This window comes from Dermacentor albipictus, chromosome 8 (genome assembly GCF_038994185.2).
Source record: "Dermacentor albipictus isolate Rhodes 1998 colony chromosome 8, USDA_Dalb.pri_finalv2, whole genome shotgun sequence".
Taxonomy (NCBI): domain Eukaryota; kingdom Metazoa; phylum Arthropoda; class Arachnida; order Ixodida; family Ixodidae; genus Dermacentor; species Dermacentor albipictus.
The window spans coordinates 71,804,879-71,829,211 of record NC_091828.1 but is presented as its reverse complement, the minus strand read 5'-3'; the positions used below and the strand labels follow the sequence as shown (position 1 = coordinate 71,829,211).

The 24,333-nt window shown below is 46.3% G+C and overlaps 2 protein-coding genes across 3 annotated transcripts in view; one reads left to right on the top strand and one right to left on the bottom strand.

Annotated features, from left to right (window-relative positions):
- Nucleotides 1-7,997: 7,997 nt before the first annotated feature.
- On the bottom strand, nucleotides 7,998-23,286 carry RpL10 (ribosomal protein L10). Of its 2 annotated transcripts, none has more exons than XM_065455843.1 (6): nucleotides 23,226-23,286; nucleotides 16,356-16,395; nucleotides 16,185-16,243; nucleotides 13,413-13,659; nucleotides 11,711-11,873; nucleotides 7,998-8,214 (listed from the first exon to the last, which is right to left on the bottom strand). In XM_065455843.1, the coding sequence occupies exons 1-6, from the start codon at nucleotides 23,269-23,271 to the stop codon at nucleotides 8,044-8,046; spliced, it is 726 nt and encodes a 241-aa protein (XP_065311915.1). In that variant the 5' UTR covers nucleotides 23,272-23,286; the 3' UTR covers nucleotides 7,998-8,043. The 2 variants fall into 2 exon arrangements, with proteins under 2 accessions (XP_065311915.1, XP_065311916.1); XM_065455844.1 differs by lacking the exon at nucleotides 23,226-23,286 and adding an exon at nucleotides 16,562-16,580.
- The window catches only part of LOC135921450 (sorting nexin-29-like), a 57,447-nt gene continuing 51,436 nt past the window's right edge, over nucleotides 18,323-24,333 (top strand). The window contains exons 1-5 of the mRNA XM_065455814.2: nucleotides 18,323-18,779; nucleotides 19,225-19,286; nucleotides 19,649-19,701; nucleotides 19,933-20,010; nucleotides 20,296-20,351. Coding sequence (XP_065311886.1) covers nucleotides 18,773-18,779; nucleotides 19,225-19,286; nucleotides 19,649-19,701; nucleotides 19,933-20,010; nucleotides 20,296-20,351 — 256 coding nt within the window. The 5' untranslated portion in view covers nucleotides 18,323-18,772. The remainder of the gene's footprint in view (nucleotides 18,780-19,224; nucleotides 19,287-19,648; nucleotides 19,702-19,932; nucleotides 20,011-20,295; nucleotides 20,352-24,333) is intronic.

Genomic DNA, 24,333 nt, shown 5'->3' with positions numbered 1-24,333 from the left:
ATTCGCGTTCGTTCGTTTTATACCTTAGATATACACGTTCGTTACATACACTATACATTCGTGTTTTCATTTCGCTATATTGAGGCAAAGAACTTGAGACTGAAATCACCGCACCGACTGGCAGTGGGCCGGTGCCGTCAGCGCCTTCGCAGAGGGAGGGGCAGTGTGGGAACCCTGGCAAGATGAGCGGCAACGGGGCTAGCTGTGGAAAAAGCCGACGACATACGCGCGAGCAGTGGCAGGAGCCATTGCTAATGATGATAATTTTTGCTCGCACACATGAAATTTTCAAGGAACCGCAGCCATAAACAGCTTCGCTGTAAAAACCTCCTTGGTTACTACACTAAACGGCGAGGAGCGGTACTATCGAAACACCCAATTCAGCGTTGTCCAGCGACGCCGCTTGCACAGGTGGTGGTGGTAACAACTTTATTGAAACTCTGCTCAGTTATGATCTGGCAGGCCCGAGTCCTAGAATGGCCCCTCACGAGGACCGACCCTTTCGGCCCAGGCAACGAGGGCTTTTTGTAGTTTTTCATCCGGCGTTCTGAGCAGCTCCTCTCACGTCTGTTGTGAGGGAGCTGACAGGAGCGACCTGGGAGGGGGTAAGCCCTCGCACCCCCAAAGAATGTGATTTTGGGTAGCCAATGTTTGATTTGTGCAGTTTTGACATATTGGGTTCCATTGCCCGTTGGTAATTATGGCTAGCCAATGTGGGCTGGGGAACGATTTAGTTTGGATTCAACGCAGGATTGAGGCTTGCGCTCGCGTGTGGCTTGCGTTTGGAGGCGGGTAGATTCGCCTTTTTTGCTTGTAGTAGTTTGTTATTTCGTGGTATGTCGTCGGTGCCTCATCCATGGGATCCGCGCATGAGGGGCACACCTCCCGGTTGATTAGACCTCGGGCTACCCAGTGCGCCTCCTCATTCCCTTGATTCCCTGAATGGGCAGGGGCCCATACAATTTGCACAGGAGCTCCAAAGTGGCCGTTTAACCAGGCACGTGATCCAGGGCGTCGGCGAGACCCAGCCTCCTTGGCGAGAACGGCGCAGGCGGCGCCGGTGATGAATCGTCACTAAGAAACGAAGCTTTTTTTTTTTCCTTCCGGTTTTCGTTCCGGTCTAACTCCACAGCGTAAAAACAATGGTTCAAACCGAGCCTTACCGATGAATATTTACAGGAAATCAGCACAAACTTTTGTACAAGAACTAGACCCAGCTGCTAAGCTTAACTGAAAGATTACGTGTTATTTTTCAGGCCGCACGTAATTACAAAAAGAATTATGCAGGTTCAACTCCAATGCTAGAATCTATGTGAAGCGAACCTTTATTGGGGAATAGATTGCGAAGTACAAAAAAATGGTACAATGAATGGTCGTAACACTCGAGTCCAGTCCTGGCTCATGCATACATTTTATCGCGGCGCGTACTATTACTCACGGATGAGAAGGGCAACCAAGAGGCCAGTCTTTCGCCAGTCACAACCATATGAAGTCAAGGAAATCATAGGGAAATTTTGTGTTTATTTGAAGTAAAAATTATAAAGGTAAATGAAAGTGGGTGAAAAACAAGTGTGGATCTCATGCAACCCATTGGACTACGAATATCCTTTGGACATCTCGATTAGATCTGAACGTCCAAGTCCCAGTTATGACGTCCAGTGGATAACATGACTATAATTTCGAGATGTCCTATTTAAGACATCCCTCAGACATCCACAGAGTTAAACTTCTGGGATCTAAACAAATTCCAAAAAGTTAATGCTATGGATGCCCGAAGGATGTTTTGAACGGGATGACCCAGACATATGTGGGACCAACACACACAATCCAACACGTACTACATGATCATTTCGCGGAATGTTCAGTTTCTTCCACGGCTGCCTTCAGCGCACGCTCTTCCGAAAAGACATGATAGCCAGCAACATGAAGCTGCCACACTCAGGATCAAGCTTCCAATGAAGACGGTAAATAAAGAAGTTGCACAAAAACCGAAACTGCACAAGCATATCGGGAGAAAACGCCACAAGGCGATAGGCAGAGCGCCGGAACAGCTGCGCATTACCACGTATACCGCAAGGCGTATCCGAATCAATCGTGTCTTACGCTCTCCGAACATGTCGAGGAAGCCGACTACTGCAACGGCTGCAACCACTGCCGTAGAATAGAGCAGTGACTGCCTTTACCCAGTCGAATCGTCACTGTCTGTTACATGCACGCTTTGCGCTGATTTGCGCGTAGTCGGTCACATGACGTAACCACAGGACACCTATATGACTTAACGCAGCTGTTTTATTGGAACTCCTCGCCCTTCTTGTAGTCGTGTCTCATGTCTGGTGCTTTCCGCACTCATTGTGCACGTTTTCTCTGAATGTGGAGGTTGTATCATGTGCTCATCAGTTTCAGTGTGAACGTTTGTCAGTTCCACGTAACGTTATTGTCGTGCGCCTTGGAGCTCCTTCTCGGCGGCGCCTCTGCGTCTTACGCCTATCAAGAGGTAAGTGACAGTTCCATGAGTCAGCGTTTTTTTTTTCTATTAGCAGCCCTGCAACCTTTCCGACTAGCGGGTCGTCCTGTCTGCACGTAATCGAATGCCGGGCACTGCATACGTCCCCATGGTTCGTAACGTCCTCACAGCTCGTAAGTCAAGTTCAACTGTCCTGACATACTCTCAGCCCGCGCACGACACCTCAGTGTCATGTTTTACTGCTTTAAAGAATTTATTTTGGTTTGGATGAGGAACACCTGCATCTCGGCATCAACCAACACTTCGTTTTTTGAGCTCAAGCTCCTTCAAAATGGCGGCAGCACGCTTACTTTCCCGTTCATTCCTCAATGCGTAGGTCCTTTCTCTTCTTGTCCTCCTTCCGCCACTCGTTCGTCCCACAGACCACTTGAAGCATCTTTTTGGTCCACGTCCGATTTTTCGAACTCCATAGGGGCCGCGAAAACGTCAGAAAAATCGGCCAGTTGGAAAAAATAAATGCATATATGTCATTTACTGCCCTTAAGGGCTCAAACCACCACAGGCACATTCGAAAACACTCTGAAGGCCTGCCGGTACACGTATTAAGCATATCGGTGCTCGTACTGCGACAGGAAATACCTGGTGCACGCGTGTATAATTAGGGATACTGCGACCCATGGCAATAGCCCCTTCCCACGCTTGTTATGCTTCACTGCAATACTTTTGCGTATGCTTCACCAAGTAACACTTGTGTACGGAGGCGAAGCTGACTTTCGGGAAACAGCATTATGCAACGCACCGTGCTTTCCAAGCTTCTGAGCCAATCGCGAGGACCACAAAGGCGGAGTCCGTGCCATTGCTGACAGCAGCGAATTCTTTCAATGAAAAACGCGGCACCAAATGGCAAGAAGCTTCATAGCGAACGTCGAAGCAGCTAGAACTAGCGTGGCCGCCGCGGTGGCTACGGCTTCCAGCGGATCTGCGTGCGAGAGCGTCGGTTCGAGGCGGCGAGGTAATCAAAATAGCAGCGGTGGTGGTTTTGATTAATGCTGTTTCGGACCTGCGGTCACGGCAAAACTTCCGGTAAATCGGACGGCGAAGAGTTCTTACGTCCGAAATTTGAGACGATCTGATACATTGACTCTATGGGATACGTGGTGGTGCCGGGAAGCCGTCCAAGTTATCGGGAATCCGGATTGTCGGTCGTTTACTGCACACTGGCAACTCCTCCAGCCGACAACAGGGCGTCAAAGACGATTCATTACGATTCCTGTCTGTTACTCGAGTCAGCATTACCTCGAATTTCGACCTTTTCTATAAGATTAGAGCAAATTTTTCCTCATAGAAGCACAAATTCGCCGCGATCGCCAGTGGAGCCCTGTCAGAGGGAACCACCCAGGAATAAACCGCGCAACGGTTTCTGCAATAATAAAGTTTCTCCTCCTCCTCCTCCTCCCGAGTTTTTCCAGACTGCTCAAACTCCCTGAGAATTCCTGGTTTTCCCGCTTGGTGGACGCCTAGATTTTTAATGATACGGTCAAATGATTCAGCAGTCTATGTAACGTCTAAGCAGATAATTCTGTGCACAATGCGTAGCTGCGCTGCAGCCTTCTTTAGCATGCTTCGAGATGCGGGGGGGGCTGTATTCCTGGGCTGTCTCCTGTTACTTCAGCTTTTGCGTCACAAAAATGTTTGGACGCCTTATTGGACTGCTGGGATGGATCTTCAAAAACCACACAGTTCTTTTTAATCATTTCCCCTGAAGCCAACACAAAACCAGGTCATGCTTACCTTTCTAATGGTATGTAAAATGCAGCAGGCCTGCTGCACTGCTAGGACACATTCTGGGGTACGTCCCTATTTATAATCAATATGGACGCCCAGTGGATATCCTACAACCAAATGTCCAGAAACGTCCTCTTTTGATTGGTAACGTACACATAATGTCTCGGAAGCGTCCTACATCCTGACAAAGATGTCCTTAGGATGTACTGGGGATGATGCAATAAGAATAATCCATATTTCGACATCTCTTGGACGTGCGAATATCCCATTGCGACGTCCGTGGGACATTTCTATGAACTTCAGTTTGCATGCATGGAATGATCCCAAAGACATCGAAAAATGATCCACAAGATTTTTAAGTATGTCTTAGGCACATTTGAATGTCCCATTCCAAACATTTGATGGACATCTGTAGGACTTTGGTGGTCCAATGGGAAGCGGTTTCTGAGCTGTGTGCTTTGACTGACAATTATTGCCGATGTTGACAGTTGACAGCAAATGTTTCATTTCTTCAACGTTTTGTACAACACGAGAGGGGCGAGTTGATATTAAACGTTTCCTTGCCTAGTATGCATAACACACAGGGGAAGATGTTTGCTTGAGGCATTGTTGTGCACCATACTTCATAACCTCTGAGAGGGTTCAACACATTCATTGCCTCACATGACATATCGCATTGTGGCAGAAGTATTAACCTTTAATTGAATTATGGGGCTATACGTGCCAAAACCACAACCCGATTATGAGGCGTGCCGCATTGGTGGACTCTGGATTAATTTTGACACCCTGGTATTCTTTAACGTGTCCCTAAATCTAAGTGTGCGTTTCTTCCGCCCCCGTTGAAATGCGGCTGCTGCAGTCGAGATCAAACTCACGACCTACCGCGGTGGGCACATAAGTGCTCACATGCAACCTCTTCAATACAGCTGCTTAGACCTTACGAAGCACTACGGCAATCTGCTTCTGCACATCCTTTTCTGCTTCTAGTTGCCTGCTTGACAAATGTACACGGCGTTTATTTTTCAGAAATAGCAGAAACACACCGTACCATACCCTAAATTTATCCTGTTTGCCTGCAACCACTGTCATGTCTATAGCGGTAGCGTTCTCATGTCACATTTTCCCTATCACCCCTCGGTATGAGAACTGCGAGCAAAGAGTCAGTTGTAACAACCATTCTGTCTTCCCTCTAGACTTGCACGTTAGTATAAAGGTAAGTGCTACAATTTCTGCAATGCTTTTGCAGGAGGTCACGGTAACTACAGCAGTCAAGAGGCTAATGTGACATCGCCCAGGTAGTTCCAGAGGGTATACTGTGCACATTCGACGCAGTGCAAATGTCCAAACAAGTTTCTCACGTTAGATTTCTTCTCTGCCGCGCTCCTGTCTTGTAAACACACGCTCTGAATCCCACCCCGACCCGGTGTGCCAGACAGCAGCAGTGGGACAGACAAAGGGAGAGGCAAAGAAAGCTCCGCTTTAAAGGGCCACTCCGGCGGTTTAGCAATGTCCACTACTCTTAATGAACTATTGAATATACATGTCCATACTCCTTAACATTGTGATTACCTGTGCCAAATATGGCTGCAAGTCACTTAGTTTTCCTGAAAATGAATTTTGTAGATTGGTTACGTGTTCCCGACTCACATTTTGCTTGCCACCATGCCTTTCAGTTTGCGACGTCAAACAGCACTTCCACTGTTGCTGAAATCGTCAGTCTAGTTCAGAAAATCTGCAAAAGCTCTCCATGTCACAGCTTCACTTTGGCATTAGCGCCACGTGTACTGGGCGTTTAGCAGACATTCTGCATCTTCACTATGGCAGTGCAGGACCTGACGTCGACTCATCGCGACATCTCGCGAAGCAGCTACCCACTTTAGTTTCAACATCTGATCGATTGGTTATTTAAAATTATTTAATTGCTAAGCAAGTTGAACCAACCTACCAGTGACAGGACTGCCAATGCCATTTGGACATGACAATATCCTAACATGGTTAAATAAAAAAAAAGAACAGAGTTGCCCTTTAAAATACCTTGCCACCTGTGGGAGCCGAACCTCCACCCTCTCCGCATACTAGTGAAGCACCTGAAGGGCCAATATGTACTCTGTTACATACATAACAGGAAACGCCAAGGCTAGAAGAGAGACCTCCCTATAGATCAATGACGTAGGTATGCATCATGTAATTCGATGTAAAAGTAATTTTCATATGGCAAAATATGCATTGATTACATGAAAGCCATTGGGGATCTCTACAGTTGCCGACCGATTTTTCGGTCATGCTCGATTATTCGGTCTGCTTAGCGGCACCGTCATTCTCCCCATAGACCATAACGTATAACTGCTGAAAGTTCGCACACCTTGCAACCTCTCGTCTGATTTTTCAGGCACTCCTTGAGCCAACTCTATCGAGAGCACCATGTACCGACCCTGACCGGTGCATGGTTCGACTTGCTGAACGCCATTTTTGTTTTGGACAGAGCCTCCTTGCTGCCCCACGAAGTGGCGCTACTGCAAATCCCCACTCATCATCGTTTCTGCCTGGTTCGTGGCTACAGCAGTTCCCATGTCAAGACAATCCAGCAGCTGATTTGTTTATTCGTGCATGATGCTGTGACTACATCACATTTTTCATTTGTGCAACTGCTGGTATAGGCGTGACGATGTTTGCTTTGTGTGTTGTGTCAAGGTTGCGGTGATGCAACGCTGCAAACGGAAACATAGCATCAAGTGTCTAATGGCACCGACAGTGCCCGCACAGACTGCGCTGGGGAATGCCGGCAAGCGGGTGCCGGGAGCCTAGGATTTGTAGCTTTCCGATGTGCACCCTACTGACGCCGAAAGTGTTTTGCCCAGACCTGTGCAGTGGTTCCGGACACCGTCTCATTTAACAGTTTCACAGGTGCTCACACTGCCATTCTGACATGCGTAGAACTCGGTGACTGCGAGATCATTCGTCAAGTTTCTGCTGCACCGCCGGACGACGACTCCAAGTCGGAAAATGACGCACCATGTGCTACGCTGCCGTCGCATGCGGAGCGTGCACAAGCAGTGACTGTGCTTTCAGCCGCCTATAGTGACCGTACGACCCTCTCAGAGATTCAGGCTTATCTGATGGCGCGTAAACGGAACAGCGTGCAACGGCGCATTCACGATTTCTTCAAGCCTACTGCCAAACCCGAATAAGTGCGTGGAAATTAAGGATTTTTTTTCTTTGTCTGCTTTTTCGGACACCTGTTTATTCGGACATTTCTGCAGTCCCCACGAGGTCTGAATAAACGGTCGGCGACTATACCTATATGCTATTAAACGAATGGTGTGACATGCATCTGCAACCAGCAGCCACAACGCATCACTTGCTCTCGCAACCAAAATATGGCACACTACATTATTGGAAGCCACAAACATTCACAAACAATAAATCACTCGACAAAGTTACATGCACACATATCTGTAATATATGAATGCATTCTCCAGGGAATGCCACAGATCAAATACGACCGTACAGCCGAATACGTGGAGCCACTTCTATGACCACTTTTCGTAGCTTCCACAGTGTTGCCTGCCATGTATGGAACAGAGTAAGGCGTCTCTTGTGCATGGCAGTGGTCGCAATCTCAGCTACCCTTGCAATGCGCTTGTCACTGTGTGGGAAAATATAGAAGCGCCGATATGAACAAGCAAGCTAAATTTCGATAGCCACAGCTTCAACCGCTGCAATGTGAATGGCAACCACCAGACTTGAGTGCAAGACAAGGTTGTGCCGTTTATTGTCTCAGTCGTGGGCAGTGCCTATTCGAGGCCGCGCAGCTCCCTCTGGATCTTCATCCAGTTGTTGAGGGGACCGTGGCCACCACGATAGTGGCAATAGCAGCCGTCTGGCTTCAGCCTGCCGTCGGCACGCATCTCCTCATACTCCTCGGCGTCCCACTTGGTGAAGCCCCACTTCTTGGAGACGTGCACCTGCAAAGAAGGCATTGAGAAAGAAGGCTCAGGATTCAAGCTCCAAGTCAAGCTGTGACACAACTTTTATAAGTTATTTTAACCCTACATCCCTGCCATTCATTTCACTTGCGGCATCTTTTGTTAAAGCTCAAGCATACCATAATACCATGCATAGTCCAAGTTTTTTTCTTTTTTTCTAGATTTTACCATGTGAAATTACTGCCCCATACTCTATGCAGATCCCAACAATTTTCAGCCCGAATCCGCAGTTCCTGTTTTGGTATTGCTCGGCGTTATCAGCTCCATGCACCTTCATCAGTCATCAGTGTAACCATCCTCACTTCACGACGACCATGCTTTGCGACGTCAGGAGCATGAAAACAGTGCGTTTGGCTACATTTAAAAGAAGTGATTGATGCTGCCAACACCACCAGCGACTGCACTGCAGGACAGCAGTTCAGTGTGCAAGAGTACACAGTAAGCAAGCAGAAGGAAGCCCTCTTGTGCAGCAGCCCGAGATGAAGTTTCCGGGGGCCTAAGAAGGACTGTTTCCTGAAGTTGAACTGGACCTCACACACTTCGATCAAGAACGAGCTGCACACCTCGCTGTCAACATCAAGTTGCTGCAAGCAGAGGCAAGAGATTGCTAGAGAAGGCATTCCGCAGATGGACTTCAAGGCAAATAAGCACTGGCCGTCTCATTTTATGAACGCTGGATTTTCTTTACACACACGCACATCAATATCACAGAAGCTGCCATAACCTACAAAGAGCTGCTTGTGGTCTTTCAACATCACATGATTTCGCTGCATAAGTTGGTCAACTTTCAGCTGGGCCAGACAAGCAATGCTCATCAAATGCCAGTGCAGTAGAACCTTGTTGATACGTTTTGGAAAAAAAAACGAGAAAACTCACACTAACCGTGAGAACGTTCGGTCTGAAGCCACCAAGAAGTACGCAGACAACTTAGCTGACATCCACGTAATTCGAAGTGCTGCGCGAATTGCTGCAGCACAAGACGCCAACACAAGCAAGACTAGCGGGGGCTGAGCGGCCCCAGACACATGGTCCTCGTGGCTTTGGCAAGCTTGCAATTGCATTCCTAGAATTCGGCCTGCTTCAGCAGCTTTTTACAGCCTTTTTGAGCAGGGCATTTTGGTGGGGACAGACGTGCCCACTCACTGTGAAAAGTTGGACAAGAGATGCCAATGCGCATGAAGGTGGTAGCGGCCGAGAGACCGTTTTTCTTTACGAAACCTAAACAACTCCGGAACTGAAATTTCAGTTTGATACTGCTTTGTATAGCAGACTTCCACTAATTTGACGCCGAGTAATCCAATCCCGACCAGTGCCTATGCATGTATATGGGTCCAAACTTTCATTATTGCGATCCTAAAATTGGCCTTCGCAGAATAATTCTACATGGTTTGTCAGCAAGCACGCACCCGACTCCTATGGTTACCCCTTTATTGGCACTGTATCAGCAGGGCTAAGGAGACACTGAATGCATTGTACACCAACTCGTAGTCCGTCAAAAACGCCTATTTTCGGCCTGCCCTGGAAAAATTTTCAAGCGACAGCCGTAGCTCAATGTCCGATTGCAGTATTTACCATATTCAAATGGACGTTCTTTTAGAACTGGGCTATAGGCTGCTCGTGTGGTGCAATCCGATACAGAACCAAAACTGCTTTTGTGATACTTGTACGCTTCACCACGCAAGACAGATGTTTTCCAGCAAAGCAAAAACCATGTTTCGAAGCAGACTTTGGGAAACCAGTTGCCACTGTGTAACGCATCTTTATTTTGCTAGAAAAATCCGGCACGCATTACATTCTCACTTTGATTAGAAGCTTCATGACATACATCAGTACTCTACCTTGGACACGTAGAAAGAGGGCGCCTATTTGTTTCAGGGGCATGTTAGAATTGGACAAATACACCAGTGGTGTGCTTTGGCACTTTTTCTGTGTCTCGTGTAACTCAACCCACTGGATGCTTTGGTCAATGTAGTCAGGTCCCTTGGGTCGAATTAACGGAAGCCGACTGTATTTACCTGAACAGCCTTCCAATAAAAGTAATCGGGCCGTAAATTGCCTGTTCAGTGCGAATGAACACGAGACCAAAACCACCCTCGACATGTTTGTGTGCTTCATCGCATAACACTGATCTTGCTGCAAAGTTGACCAGGAAACCAGCAGTCACTGTACAACGCATGTTAGACCTTTGCCCATTTGCTAAAAATTTGGGTGCACGTTACATTTCTACGTTTTTTAGGAGCTTTAAGGGGGCACATAAGTCTTGGAGACAAAAAAATTTTTGAAATATTTTTCATTCATTACTTTTCTAATCTTTATATCAGGAGCACCTGCTGGCAACTAGCTCAAAGTGGCATGTCGTTGAGAAAGAAAACACTAGTTATGCCACGATTGCAGTTTTGCCCATTAAAGTGTTGAGATGACCCATTTTGCATCATTCACCATTCCAAAACCGTACATCATAGCCGCGACATCCGCGTTTCAAGAAGCATCTTTACAGCTTGCGTTTCTGCCAAAACAAGCCGTCAATGCTGCGAGAGAACTACCTGGTTGTATAGGATAAAACGTCATTTTTCCTCTCCCAAGTTTTCACATCTTTCTTAAATATTTAAAGTGTAATATTTGGGAGCAGCCTGCTACTCATTCAATCCTCTTGAATTTTTTTTTTTTTTTTGCTTGAATGCTAGTGAGTGCACAAAGGATATGATATAATAGTTTGGGACACTGCAACATTTCGATATCTTGAGATCAACAAAAATACACATTTACAAAGTTTCAAATTTACAATTTTGTGAACTTCAGCTAAAATAGAGTTAAAAGCTTCAAATGCAAACCTGTACACTTTGAACATTCAGGAAGATACCTTCTTACTTTAGGTCTCCTGGTACAGTACATTCTTTTGCAATTTACATTTCAAATTTATCATTTTTTTCTGGATTGACTAAAAAAAAACTAATTGTACATTTCTAATCAGCACACAAGATTTAATATTTTCCGAAAATTTCGTGTCTAGAGCCTACAACAAAACTTGATGTCAGACCCAGGACCGACCCCTTAATGTTATTTGAAGGTTTTGTGCTTCAGACACACGGAAAGTGGGCACGCTTTTTATTTGGTGGCATGCCAATCTGGAAAATACTGCCAAATAATTCAGCGGTGCGTTGCTTTTCCGTTTTTCATCTTGTTCAATTTGACTCGCCAGATAATCAAAATTTTGCTGGTCCCATGAGGATTGAATTAAAAGAAGTCAACTGCACATGGCTCTCCAAGGCAATATCATGCGAGCGTTTCACTTTCTGAACATTCACTTTGCCTCCTGCATCACTGAGGAGGCATTCAATTCGTGCTCCCACATAAGCATGGTGCCATCGCTAGAGTGGAAGCGAACGTTTGGAAAGCTAGATGCTCGCACGATCTCGCCCAGTGCACTACTGAGAGAAGCCCTGGTATGGGGGGGAAAAAGGAGAGCAAAGCAAACCTTCTGGCGGCCGGGGAACTTGAACTTGGCACGACGCAGCGCTTCGATGACGTTCTCCTTGTGCTGCTCCTTAGCGCGCACCGACATGATCTTCTGGCCGATGTGCACCCTAGCGACAGTGCCCTGAGGCTTGCCAAAGGCACCACGCATCCCCGTCTGCAGCCTGCAACCGGCAGAAAAGAGACACGGCGTCAGATTGACTGCTAAGCACCTTTGGGGGTGTCTCACAAGACACACCTGGCATACTCCCAAGACACTTCCAGGCTCCGCCTTCCTCTAGTACTAAAATTTCCAGGACCTAAAAATTCCGGATTAAAACAACCTGCTTATGAGGCATGCCATCGAAGGGACTCCAGATTAAACTTTTCCTTACCCCCTGGGTTTCTACACGCACGCCTGCTGGCAACCACAAGCACACACCTGCCCACCTACGCATGCACAGAGGGTGTGGGACAACTCGCGCATCATAGCGCGGGAATCTGCTCCAGACAAGTATGGATGCTCGAACTGGCTTGCATAGCCGCTCCTGGGGCCACTCCGTGCATGCATAGCGGTAGTGCGCACGTCTGGCCGCACTTTGTGAAGAGCAGCTTAGTATCGTACCAGCGCCACCCACGTATAGTAGCCAAATCCATATTGCACATTTTTCAAGCACATCAATCGCTCAGTATGAAGCAATGTCTGCCAAGGCATCCAGCCAACATACCAGAGTAGCCGCTAGCGCATATTGAAGAGCTCGCACATGTTGGCAAGTCAATGAGTGGTCTGGGCTTTCAAGTGTACCTAAATCTACATGCAGGTTCTTGTGTTTTGCCCACACCAAAATGTGACCGCCGGTACTGGATATAGAACGGATAACCTCAATAGCCCAACACCAGAACTGCAAAGCAGCTGCGGCAGGTATAATTTACACCATTGAGAATGTGGAACTCTTATGAATGAGCCACCTTCACAAGTTTTCGTGCAATAAATTTCAGGAACGATACTGAAGTGAGGTTAAGCAAGAGCAAAAAGTATTTCCGCTTGAGCTTTCCTGTCGAGCTGAACTATGTTCACAAGTGCCCCTCGACCAAAACACTTCCGGCTCACTTGACACCTTCGCTTCAGTCCTCTAGATGTTAGATCTTCCCCCATCATCGTAAAGAGCCATTTTGCAATTTAATTCCATGACATGAAAAATCAAAACTGCACTGTGCTCCCGAGTCTATAGCTTGCTTTGCCGCTGTTTGCTATTGTAGTGTAGCTAAAAGAGCTCGCATCCTATTACACAGGCCTCATACAGAACCTCGTTGATGCATTCCCATTTACAACTTCCTGGTGCCAACATTCAAAATCCACAGCACCGAAAATGACGTAGTAGAGTTATGCCTTTTCTTACTGGTTGGCATTACATGAACATTTATAATCTCCGTACTTCTCAATTCAGGCGTTCTTACAGCTTACTTAATTTCTTATTTCTCTAAACACGAGGCCAATAAGTCTGCACACCTGCATAACCATTGCAGATTCGCGCATTTGTAACAGTTTGAGGAAAACGTGTCATTTGCAATGCCTGGGAGAAGAGTACCTACTGCTCATAATTCCCAAGTTGAGTGAACTACAGTGCTTGTAACTACACCAACACCTTAGTTCCCTCTAGCAATTCCTGTACTGAACTGTGCCCGCAACACTGCGGTTTTGAGAGAAACGTGGCAAAACGCACCTATCAGCACCAGCACACGACAACATTTTGTTGATTCGGATGACGTGGAAGGGGTGGAGTCTCATCCGGAGGTGGAAAGCGTCCTTGCCGCAGGTCTTGACGAGGTACTTGTTGGCGCAGATGCGGCCGGCCTCCAGCGCTTCGGACGAGATCTGCTCGAACTCCTTCGAGATGAGGTGGATGCAGAGCGGGAACTCGTCCACCCGCGCCTTCTTGCGGCCCAAGTCAAAGATGCGGATCTTCGGGTCTGCGGCGAGCGAAAAAACGAGTGCAGAAAGACTTCAGTCCCACGGCACGGGACCATTTTTACACTCGAGAAACCCATTAGGTCCCACCACCATGACAGTTGTGACGCCACACAGCTCCTTTCTCCAGGCGTGGCTAGAAGTAGGGCAGACTCCCTTGAAATACTGTTCTTACCCAATTCTAAAGCACATTTCAAGGAAGAAAATCTCAAAAATTGCCAGCATATTAAATGAGCGTACAAAACGGTATACGTTGCTGGCAACTGCCCACCCTTATTGCCACTGTCAATAAGATGGCACGTTTCTGCACAATCCTATGAAAGCTAATGCAAAAAATCTTTTACTTGCAAACCTTTTAGCAACAGAGCTGTATCACGGATTTCCAGGGACACACATCATAGGCCTGCCTAACTGGGAAGTGGTTAGTGTAGGCATGGCCTACTATCAGCATTTGGAAAGCTTGCAGAACAATTCAAGCAATGTGGAATATGAAATGCCGCTAACTGTACATTAGGATAGGGTCACATTGTGTTACATCGAAGATAAAGTTTGTGCTCCTCTTGAGGCACTTAATGCTAGACATTCCCGCACCCCTTGTCGCCCCTAACCAAGATGGCAGACGCAGGGATAGAATCTTAATTAAAGTGACACTAACACAAAACACCAGACCAGCTTAGACTGCTTAAAGGGGTCCTGAACCACCCCCCGGGCTTGGTGAAATGCCACGCACTGCAAAGAGCATACGAAGCTGTGAACGCCTGTGACAAATTTTATCCACTCGTGCACGGCAGGGATCATAAGCTATCTTTCAATGCCAATAACTCCACTTCTGCTGAACACATTGAAGTACCTTTTGCTTCAAAGTGTTTTTGAAATGGTCTATTTTAAAATCAAATACAGTTTCCAACTCCTACAAAAGTAGTTCAGAAACACTCTAAATATGGATAGACTCAGTAATAGTTCACGAAACTTGCCATGTTTTATACCTGGCTCATTTAGAACACAATGTAGTCTATTTTTAGAAATGGAACAACTAGAGCCCGGAAGTTGCCGTCAATATCCTTTACGTCACAGCCAACTGGTACCAGAAGTTCGAAGTGGCGTCATCACCTGTTTATTCTTTTTGCCCCTTTTCCAACTTACAAAACCTTCTCGCAACAGTAGTGCTTTTGGTATTGTAGAAGGGTGATCTACTTGTGCAGGTAAAACCATTTCTCTCTTTTGGTGCATTCCTTTATGGTGGCAGCATGCGGACTGGTGCCATTACCGCTGTCCTGTGTTGCCCATACTTCCAAAATATGTCCCAGATATTTAACACTGCTACTAGCAGAAAGATGCTCATTTTGGCTATGATTAGGGCACATTAGATGTGTGGGGAAGCCCGAAACATTCTGAAGCCATTGGTAGAAATAAGGCCTAATTATTGCCACACTGCACATGTCCATAAAAATAAAGGCCAATTAATGCCAAACGAATTTTCAATGTCAAACGAGCTTAATATGAGAAGCCACAAAGATGGTTGAAAAACTAGAGATTACCTATTTTGCACCTATACCCTCAGTATGAAACTGCAGTTTGTAGTAGAATACGATGTACTTAAAGGTGCAAGTCAATGTGTGCCACTGTCACACGACACTGATTGCCTAAATAGCAACAGCTAAACTGATGCGTCGAACACCCTGGTACAGGCCGTACTTTCTGGAAAGACAGACTAACGCACCAAGAGACTGGCTCATGGAGCCAGGCTGAATATATGCTACACCTGCACTCACGGTTCACAAGCAGAATCACTTAAGTCAAACAATAAAAATTCCCCTTTCTTTGAATTAGACCACTCGTGCACTCCAGACCGACGAATGGACGCACATGCAACATTGCATGTCTGCACAGCTCTATGGATTGCAAACTAAAAACTAGTACTACAACTTGGAAGTAAGAACCAGTGGTCATTGAAGATAAGCGCCACATTCGTTTGCCGTAAGACAAACTTCAGGTCGAGTGCGTAACATCTTTCCTGCACCCCGTCAGCAGCAGATATCTTTGCTTCGACCACCACTGTTACAATGCAGCCATCCAGCTGATCACTCCGCTACGACAGTAATTAGCATAAGTCAGCACAGCATTTTAAATTTCGTCATTTGGCGAGCTCGAGCTGCCCACTGCTGAAATCGCTTGCTCTGCCATGAAAATGCGGGGGGGGGGGGGGGGGGGTGAATAAAACAAGGACGACGGCGGTTCGACTCACGCGGTAAAAGGAAGCTTGATAACAGTAGTAGACAAATCTCGCGCTCGTCAGGATTACCAGGCCTACGAATATGTTTCTGGCCATCAATACCACACATCCACGCGGACGCCACCACAACGCTGCCAGCGAGTTAACGTAATACTGGTTTGAGCAAAGTGCTACATATCTACTCGGCAAGTATCTTAAGAAGTTATCTGCAGCGTACAGTGTTCCCATTAGTAAAGAATATAAGCGGAAACTTGCAATTTCAATGACAGCTAAGCCTAGTGCCGGGATACTCACCGGGGACACCACGACAGAACCGCGACTTGGGGTACGGCTTGTTCTTGCAGTAGCGATAACTGTCACAAAAAAATGTATGTGAGAGAATGCCAGCGACAGTTGCGGTTAGTGATACGCAAGATCGCACACAAATGAAAAGTTTGTTCATACATCGTGACGAGTACTACTTACCATCTTGCGGGTCGGCGACCCATCTTGCTGGCTGAAGTGCCTAAGACACGAAAAAAAGCGAAAATGTCATTTACTCATGCTTTAAGTTACAGTAAAGGTAGATCGTGCTTCATATTACGCTATTCTATGACCAGTACTATCAATGAAATTAGCCGATTAACTTAGATTTCGAGTACGAGTAAAGAGCACACCACCACGCAACTCACCGAGCAAGAGCAGGAAAGAAACGGAAATACATCCGCGCCCCCTGCCTACTTTTCCAACTTCGCCTAGCTAGGCTAGGCTTAGATTTTTTGTACAACTTGAAACCAGTTTCGGTTTCGCTATAGTTTCACTGTCCGACATATTGTTGTTTATGCTCATCGCTGGTGGGCAACGCCCCGTCAGTAGCTACCATAGCCTAGCGGTCGCGCCTCAAAGCTCGAACACCACTTTTGTAACTAAATTATCTAATCAAACAAGCTTCAACAAATACAAGAGGTCCACGTTAGTCGTCACGCCGTGAAACGCCGTGGACCTTTAAAGTGAACAACCCTATTCGCAATTCACGGAAACTAGCAAAAATCGCGGCGAAGAAACTGGATGGCAAGAATATATTTGTATTCAGTAAAGAAGAAAAAAGGCATGGTTCAGAAAGGGATACAACCAACAACGAAAAAATTCCCAAGCCATTCTCTGTGAAGGTGGATGACCACAGCGAAGCTGTTCAGCGCGCGACACAGAGGTGACACAGAATTATGAACAAAGGTACGAACATATTTATTGACCTGATCTGTTGTCACCGTGACGATATAGGCCCGCACACACATTCGCGTACCACCTCTGCAATTAAATGTGTCCATTACGTAAGACAACAAAGGGCTCACACCTCCTTAAGCAAATTGCCTCCCCATTACGACGACAGAAGTGAATTCTACGTTCGTTGAGATGACTAGCGGCAACGGAGTCAGCTGTACGTAGAAGAAGACTACGACGGTCGAGCGATTCCTGCTGATGATCGTTTTTTGCACAACAGAGCTGCAGCTGTGGATGAGGACGATCGACGAACGCGCGAGCATGCAGTGGCACGAGAGCGTTACCGCGTTAGGGCCGAGAATTTTTTTACAGTCCTTTTTGAAAAAGTTGTACGAATCATTTTTTCAAGAACATCTGTTCTTACCCTTACGCCTGGGACCTCTTTGGGTCCCAGCTATAGGTGTATACGTGACAAGGGTATACAGTCCCCGAGCCCACAGGGATATGTGCCCTGTGGGCTCATACACCTGAGCTTGGACTCTTTCTGCACTGTCACCAGGATCGGCCCACATAATAGTTTCTGCACACAGACGCTACGAAACCCCGGATCTGAGCCGCTGTAAAGGTTTGGCACAGCGGATATGTGGTAATTGCAACAATCATTTTAGAACGCCAAGAAGCAGTTGATGCCGCTGAAACATGCTGGATTAGCATGCTCCATCATAAATAATTATGTTATCGTGCACTAAACTATGTACCGTATTTCTTCTCATTATTTCTGCATTGCTTAGTCGATCCCCTCTTCTTTACTGCTATTATGTGCACAAATTTTATTTACCATGTAATGTACTTTTTTTCTTCTGGTTGTGTATGCACTGTTGGGATTTTTCGACCCCCCCTCCCCCCTTTACACAATGCCCTACGGGCCTGTAAGGTACTTCAAATAAATAAATAATCCGATCAGCTACAGACGCAATTAACTACCTGCACAACAAAAATATTAAAAAATAAGAAGTACTGTCTTTGTTGCTCATTTGAAAAACGTGGGCTGGTAAAAAAACGTAGGTGTTTTTCAGGAAGATCAACCGCAGCCGCGCCTCAGTACCGTTCCCGGAGAAAGGTACCGTTCCTATCTCGAATCCGTAACTCGTGAACAGATCGATACGGGAGAGCGTAGCTATGTGTCAAATTAGTAAGAACGTACGGGAGGGAGCAGAGTCAACAAGACCCGACAATTGATTATTCAGGTGTAGCGCAATGAAAGCGGCTGCGTCTACCACAGCCAGCGGCGGGTTCATTGATTTTGTCGATTCCAGGTTCGCTTGGTTAGCTTCTGAAGCCGCAAAGAGCGCTGCAATCACTAGCGTCGCGATCTCTCTCTCCGCTCTCGCCGTGTGTGGGGTGATGTGGGAAGCGGCCGTGATCGAGGGGTGTATGCGAAATTTCTCTCTCTGTGGTCATCATCCCTCGTGCCCGCGATGGACTCACGGACAGAGGCGTAATCTTGCAGTGCGCCTTATCGGCGAGATCATCGCCGGCTCCCGCGTGCGCGGCGCTGCGGCTCCACGTAGCGAAGAGCACCATGTGTGCGTGAAGCCGTCTATGGTGAAGCCGCGCTGCTAACGGAGCGAAACACACGGTGAAACAACGCCGCCAGCCACCGCTGCTCGGTCTCGTCGACAATGAGCGGTGAGATCTCTGCTGTGCTTTTTTGCTTGAGACCGCAGCGTGAATCTTGTAACCCGATGCAACTCCGGACGCGGTTGCAGGTGCGATACCTCGCGGATCGGGAGTGTTTCGCATTGCATTGTTCGTCTCCGTACAGCATCGCGCCTGTGGTACCCTTCAATTCATCGCGCATTTTTTGCAAGACTTGATACGTTTCTCCGCTACGCAGTCGGTTATATCTTCGTCTCGTTTTTCTCTCACGCACATGAAGAAACAACAAACAAACAAAGCTGCGTCAGGCAAGTGCATGGTTTCGTTTCGCCGTTTTTAAAGCGGATGTGCTTGTCAGACTTCGCGCGTACCGTTCGCTAGCTGTCAATTCCGACATGCGATCTCTCGTTTCTTTGTTCGGTGTTATTCCGCACTGCTTTAACGTTTCCTTGCATCCTGCCTCCTTTTGTTTCAGAGGATACCAGTCCGTCGGATCGACAGATCCTGCTCTCCCGTTTGCTGGATGCCGTTAAACAGGTGACCCGCGCGTTTCGGACTCCCCTCTCTGCCCCGGCGTTGTGCTTGCCTTGCAATGCTGGCCCATTCATTAATACGCTGGGGAGTAGTCAACTATACCACTCCCGAGTTTGTTGACTCGGTCGCGGAATTTTCCCCGCTTCTGTCGTTTATGTGCTTACCGGTGCGTGTGGTCCTCCGATGCGAGACTTTCTCCTGGAGCTCGTACGACGTAATGTTCAACACCTGTAGTTTGTTCGAGCGTTCGCATTGAAACGAACCTTCGCAATAGGCACTTTGCCCACATCGATCGCGTAGCGTTCGTTTCTTCTGGCAATCGAATGGATGCGCTTGACCAATCGTTTTGCGGTGCTTGATTCCAGTGCCAGATCCGCTTCGGGGGACGCAAGGAGCTCGCGACGGAGAGCGACAGCAGGTGCGTTTCGTCACGCGTCTTGTCAACCTTCGATGTTGAAACGTTGTGTTTGTTTCTCTTCCTGGTGCGCGTCGTTGCTACGCGCTGACTGACCATCTGGCGCGCGGCCTAGTTTGATAACCTTACCAGCCATGCGGCTGCGCCGCGAGTGACATTTATGGCGCGAGCTGGTTATATTAGTTTCGTTTATCCTGGTTTTGGTTGCCCCCCCCCCCCCCCCCCCCCTCGCAGGGTTGTCAACCTGTGTACGCAGTTCGAAGCCGTGTTGCAGCATGGAATGAAAAAGTCTAAAGGACTGAGCTCCATCAGGTGACTTTTTTTCTATTTGTTTTTACATTCTCCCTCCGTGATAGCTTATTACCATCAACTGTTTATTATTCTACTCTGTTATGAGCAGTTCTGGACACTCAAAGATTCCCAAGAAATTGTGTGGTAGTATCACATTCAATTGTGAATTTTTTTTTCAAACGAGCCTATTTTAGTTCATCTAGAAGTGGCAGCCACACATGGAACAAACATTGCGATATTTAGATCCATGAATGGCCGTGTCATTTCTCCAACAGAAACCAATGACATGTTTCTCCCAACTTTCAGGCAAGTGTCCGAGATTGTCAAGGGCCTGAATCTCTGGAATAGCGACTCCGATTACGGTAAGAATGCCTTCTCGTTTGAGCGTTATGGCATTCGAAGCATGCTGTCAGTATTGGAAATTCTTTTTGTGGCTGAATGGCCTTCAGTTGTTATCGTAACAGTTTTATAGTGAACTTTTGGGACAAGCATCCAGCTATGTTTAGCAGTTTTCAGAGTTTGCAGCCGGACTTCGCATGGTGTGCAATGTGATGTAACCTGCTGTAGCGGGCTGATAGGCCATGGCTACTGTAAGTCACATTGTGCCAGAAACAAAAAAATAATAATGTTTGTATTATTCGCGATATGACTACTGGAATGCTAACATAATCTCTCAATTGTTTCATGCTCTGTTTTTGTAAATGATTTGACCGAGTTTCGCACGAGCAGATTCATTATCTCAAGCTTACGTGACCAGCAGTATTTATGCCTCGAAAATGAGGATCAATTGCTCGTACAAGTAGCTGAGAAGAAAATAAAAGTTATCAGCAATATTGAGTGCAGAGTGCTTGGTGCCCTATACCTTGGTCTCGAGCAGCATGTGGTTTCCGAGATGTTTAGAGAATTGAGCTGTAAGAGTGGACACAACATGTGCAGATGCTTTCTCTGTGCCAGTCAAAGTATCTCGATCAAGAATGGATGGTACGATAACATAAGGCACTAGACATGACATTTTCGGTTTTTAAACATACGTCTTTGTTTTACTATTTTGTGCCTTAATTAAAAGTCCTAAAACTTGAAACCCTGGAAAGCTGACTGGTGGCACATCCATCTTTTGGAGATGATTGGCAACTTTAATGCAATTGGCAATCTGTCGTGCGATAGGCGTGTAATTGGTGAAGATATGTTTTATGTGTTAAGTGGCACATTCCCAACGACCAGAGTTTGAATGAAAAAGGTTTATAGGGGCGGCAGCACATAGACCTTGGCAGATATCCAGCGACCGAAAGTGGCCAATGGTTGGTTTTGAAGCCTATTCCCTCAGCACAGCAAACCGATGCTCTGACCAGTTGGCCACGGACTACCCATGTTTACCAAAGTTGGCGTGAAACCAGTTAGGCATGGACGTACAGACATACTGCAAACTGGGTGAACTTTCCAAAGAATGCTAATCACATCAAAATACTGTTAAGCCTTGGAGCACTCCAATTAATTTACTAAGTGGCTTTTCTGTAAACAAGTTGTGCTTTCCTTGCCCCAGGAGGTGCATGTGAATCATGACACAGAACGTACCGATGTTCTGGCATTCTAAGTTGCTACTCCTTTGCACACTCTGCATAAACAAGCTATAAAAATTGGCCATTCTAATGGTAAAACTGTAAATGTTGGTAGATTATTATATTAGGTTACTTTTAGGGATGGGTCATTGACTCATTGACCTTCCGATTAATCAAATAGTGCTATAATTGGGGTTAATTATCTCGATTGCAATTAATCAGCTGAGGTAGTGTGAGCAAAATCAGCCAAGTGGTAGCACTGAGGTCACTTCTTCACTTGCTCAAATGTGTAGAAGGAAGCGACAGATTGAGTTTTAAGGTTCCTACTTTACATTACAGCGGAATAGAGGTAAAACCTTGGAAAGAAACAACTGGGCAGAAAACAGCGTCATCTTGTTTTTCTTTTTTCTGTTTTTGTTTTGCTTTTGTTTTGTTTTTTACACAGCATCAAAATTTGACCATTGAAAGAAGGAAATGTCGAACAAACATGAAATTTCAGCAAGATCATGAAGTTAGTTATCAGCAGAAATTAAAAAATAGAGTGCTTCATACCGTTAAAAAAAAAAGCAAGAACCCCGTTTTGCTCACTGTATGTCCAAACACATCCTGTACTAAGCTGGTGCCTGTGTATCACTTAAAAAGGCTCAAGTAATAAATGTTTATCACCACCACCACCTTACGACAAAAGCATTTATAGCTGGTGGAGACAATATACAGTCTCTGGCTGTAGCGCCTAAACAAGGGCTCTGAACAGCGACTGGTGACATGCTAATGAGAATTGCATGTTCTGCAATTGGACTGCCGGAAAACGTTAACACGGTTGTTTGCCTGTGCAGCAGATGGACTTATGATTGCGCCTGTGTGCGTTTGATATGATCACTAACTTTAATATGTCCCAGACATGATATTTACCCTCTTAAGTGCTGCTAAGAGAAGTCTATAAAAGTGTTCAGGAAATGACATTGGGTAGCCTATTTTTTTTCAGATTCAAGAAAAAAAAATATATATATACACACACAGCATGGGGGTAGTCAATTCACAATTTGTGTCCGAAAATACGAAGTAACAGGTACCATGCACATTGTCTATAGGTTTTGGAGTTGATAGGAGTTCAGTTCCGTCGAAACCACCCAATGCTACTGAGGCATTTTAGAGCACACATTTGCTAAGAAATGCTTGCAAATGGGAAAAGTCCAAGTTCCTGAAGAGGGGACATGGAGGATTAGAATGTTGCTTTCATATCCTACTTCTCAAAACACGTGCGAGGCAAAGGCCCGCACCACACTCCTTACACCAGAAACATGCGACTTTGCGGACTCTGTTAGCAGTGTTGCTTCAACTTTTGCAGTAGACAACATACCACCCTGTTGGACGTTCCTTGCCTGCTGAAGACTGGATAAAGTCCACAGAGTGTCTTGCCGCCAGACTATAACGCCTGCTTCTAAAGAATGTGCATGCCTGAGAGAGCAGCAATGTGCAGCTGGCGGGCGCCATTTTTAAAATCTCTGGTGGACGAACGGGGTTCGTCGGCACCCTAGCGGGATGATACCTTACGTGAGGTCTATGTAAGGTATCATGCATACCTGGTTCATTTGCTCGATTCTATAAAGTACAGAGAAAGAAAACCAAATACTGTGAGGCACAAGCTATAGACGTGACTGAACGTCAGGTGCTGCTTACTTTTTTTATAGCTCTGCATGCATCTCAGCCTTCCCATTTGAGCCATGAGTGACGCACCAGGAACCAATAAGCTGTCATCGGTGAAGGGCGCACGTGAGCTGTCAAAACACTCCTGGTTTCCTGGACTGACAATGAGTTACACTTAGTCAGACATAGCCGAGTTTTCGCACACCATGTTGTCTTATCAGTTTTATCTCGGGCAGCGGACTGCGTAATCTTGTTCCGGTGTTGTGGCCAACACACAGCCTGACGCACACCTGCCGCTCTGGGAGCCACCTCATCACCATTGTGTCGTGCCGAGTTTTAATTTTTGAGGTGCTGCTGCCTGCTTCCCTTGAACAAGAGCGCAAAATGGAGTGCTTAGCCCAAGGAAGGTTGTCACGACATCACTGTTGACTTACCCTGGCACTTTGAGTCGCGTCAGTGAGTCTTGCAAGTGAAAGCTTTTGTGTCTTTTCCGAGGAGCAATGCAACTAAATAGGGTTAATATTCTGTCTAATGCTAGTGCGGAAAAATGAATATAGTAACATACTTATATTTCTGGTCAAGGTGAGGGGATAACACGGCGCAGCAACATGAGCTTAAACAACAAAACAAATTGACAGCTGAAACGTGTTGCTGTTTTTCAGCGCTGTAACTCATTGGTACTGAATTATCATTTTTTCCTTTTTCGAAGTATAGTTTCTAATTACAGGAGATACAGTAGTTATTGGCATTATTTAAAGCTCTGTCTAACAGAATTGTGTTGTTCTTACCTCTATTTCTTAGTAGTCAGGATAGCGAAGTCTTGATGGCCTTTCCAGTGATCAACTCGTCCATGCTTTTTCCAAAGACAGTTTGCAGTCTCAGATATTATTGCACAAAAACATGTATTTATAAAAATTTACAGGGGAAAATATGAGCACAGCAGTGGCCAATATAGCACGGAAGAACTGTCACCCTTTCTTCTCGTTAATATTGCCCGAGAAGATGCTTTGGCCTTCATGAGCATCACGGCAGAGGAAAATGCTCTGGTTTGTAGAACTCCGACGAGTGGCTTTTGTATCTCAATAACGCTGCACTCCCACACAAATAAATGAGATGACATCGCTGCCTTATTTCGTTGTCT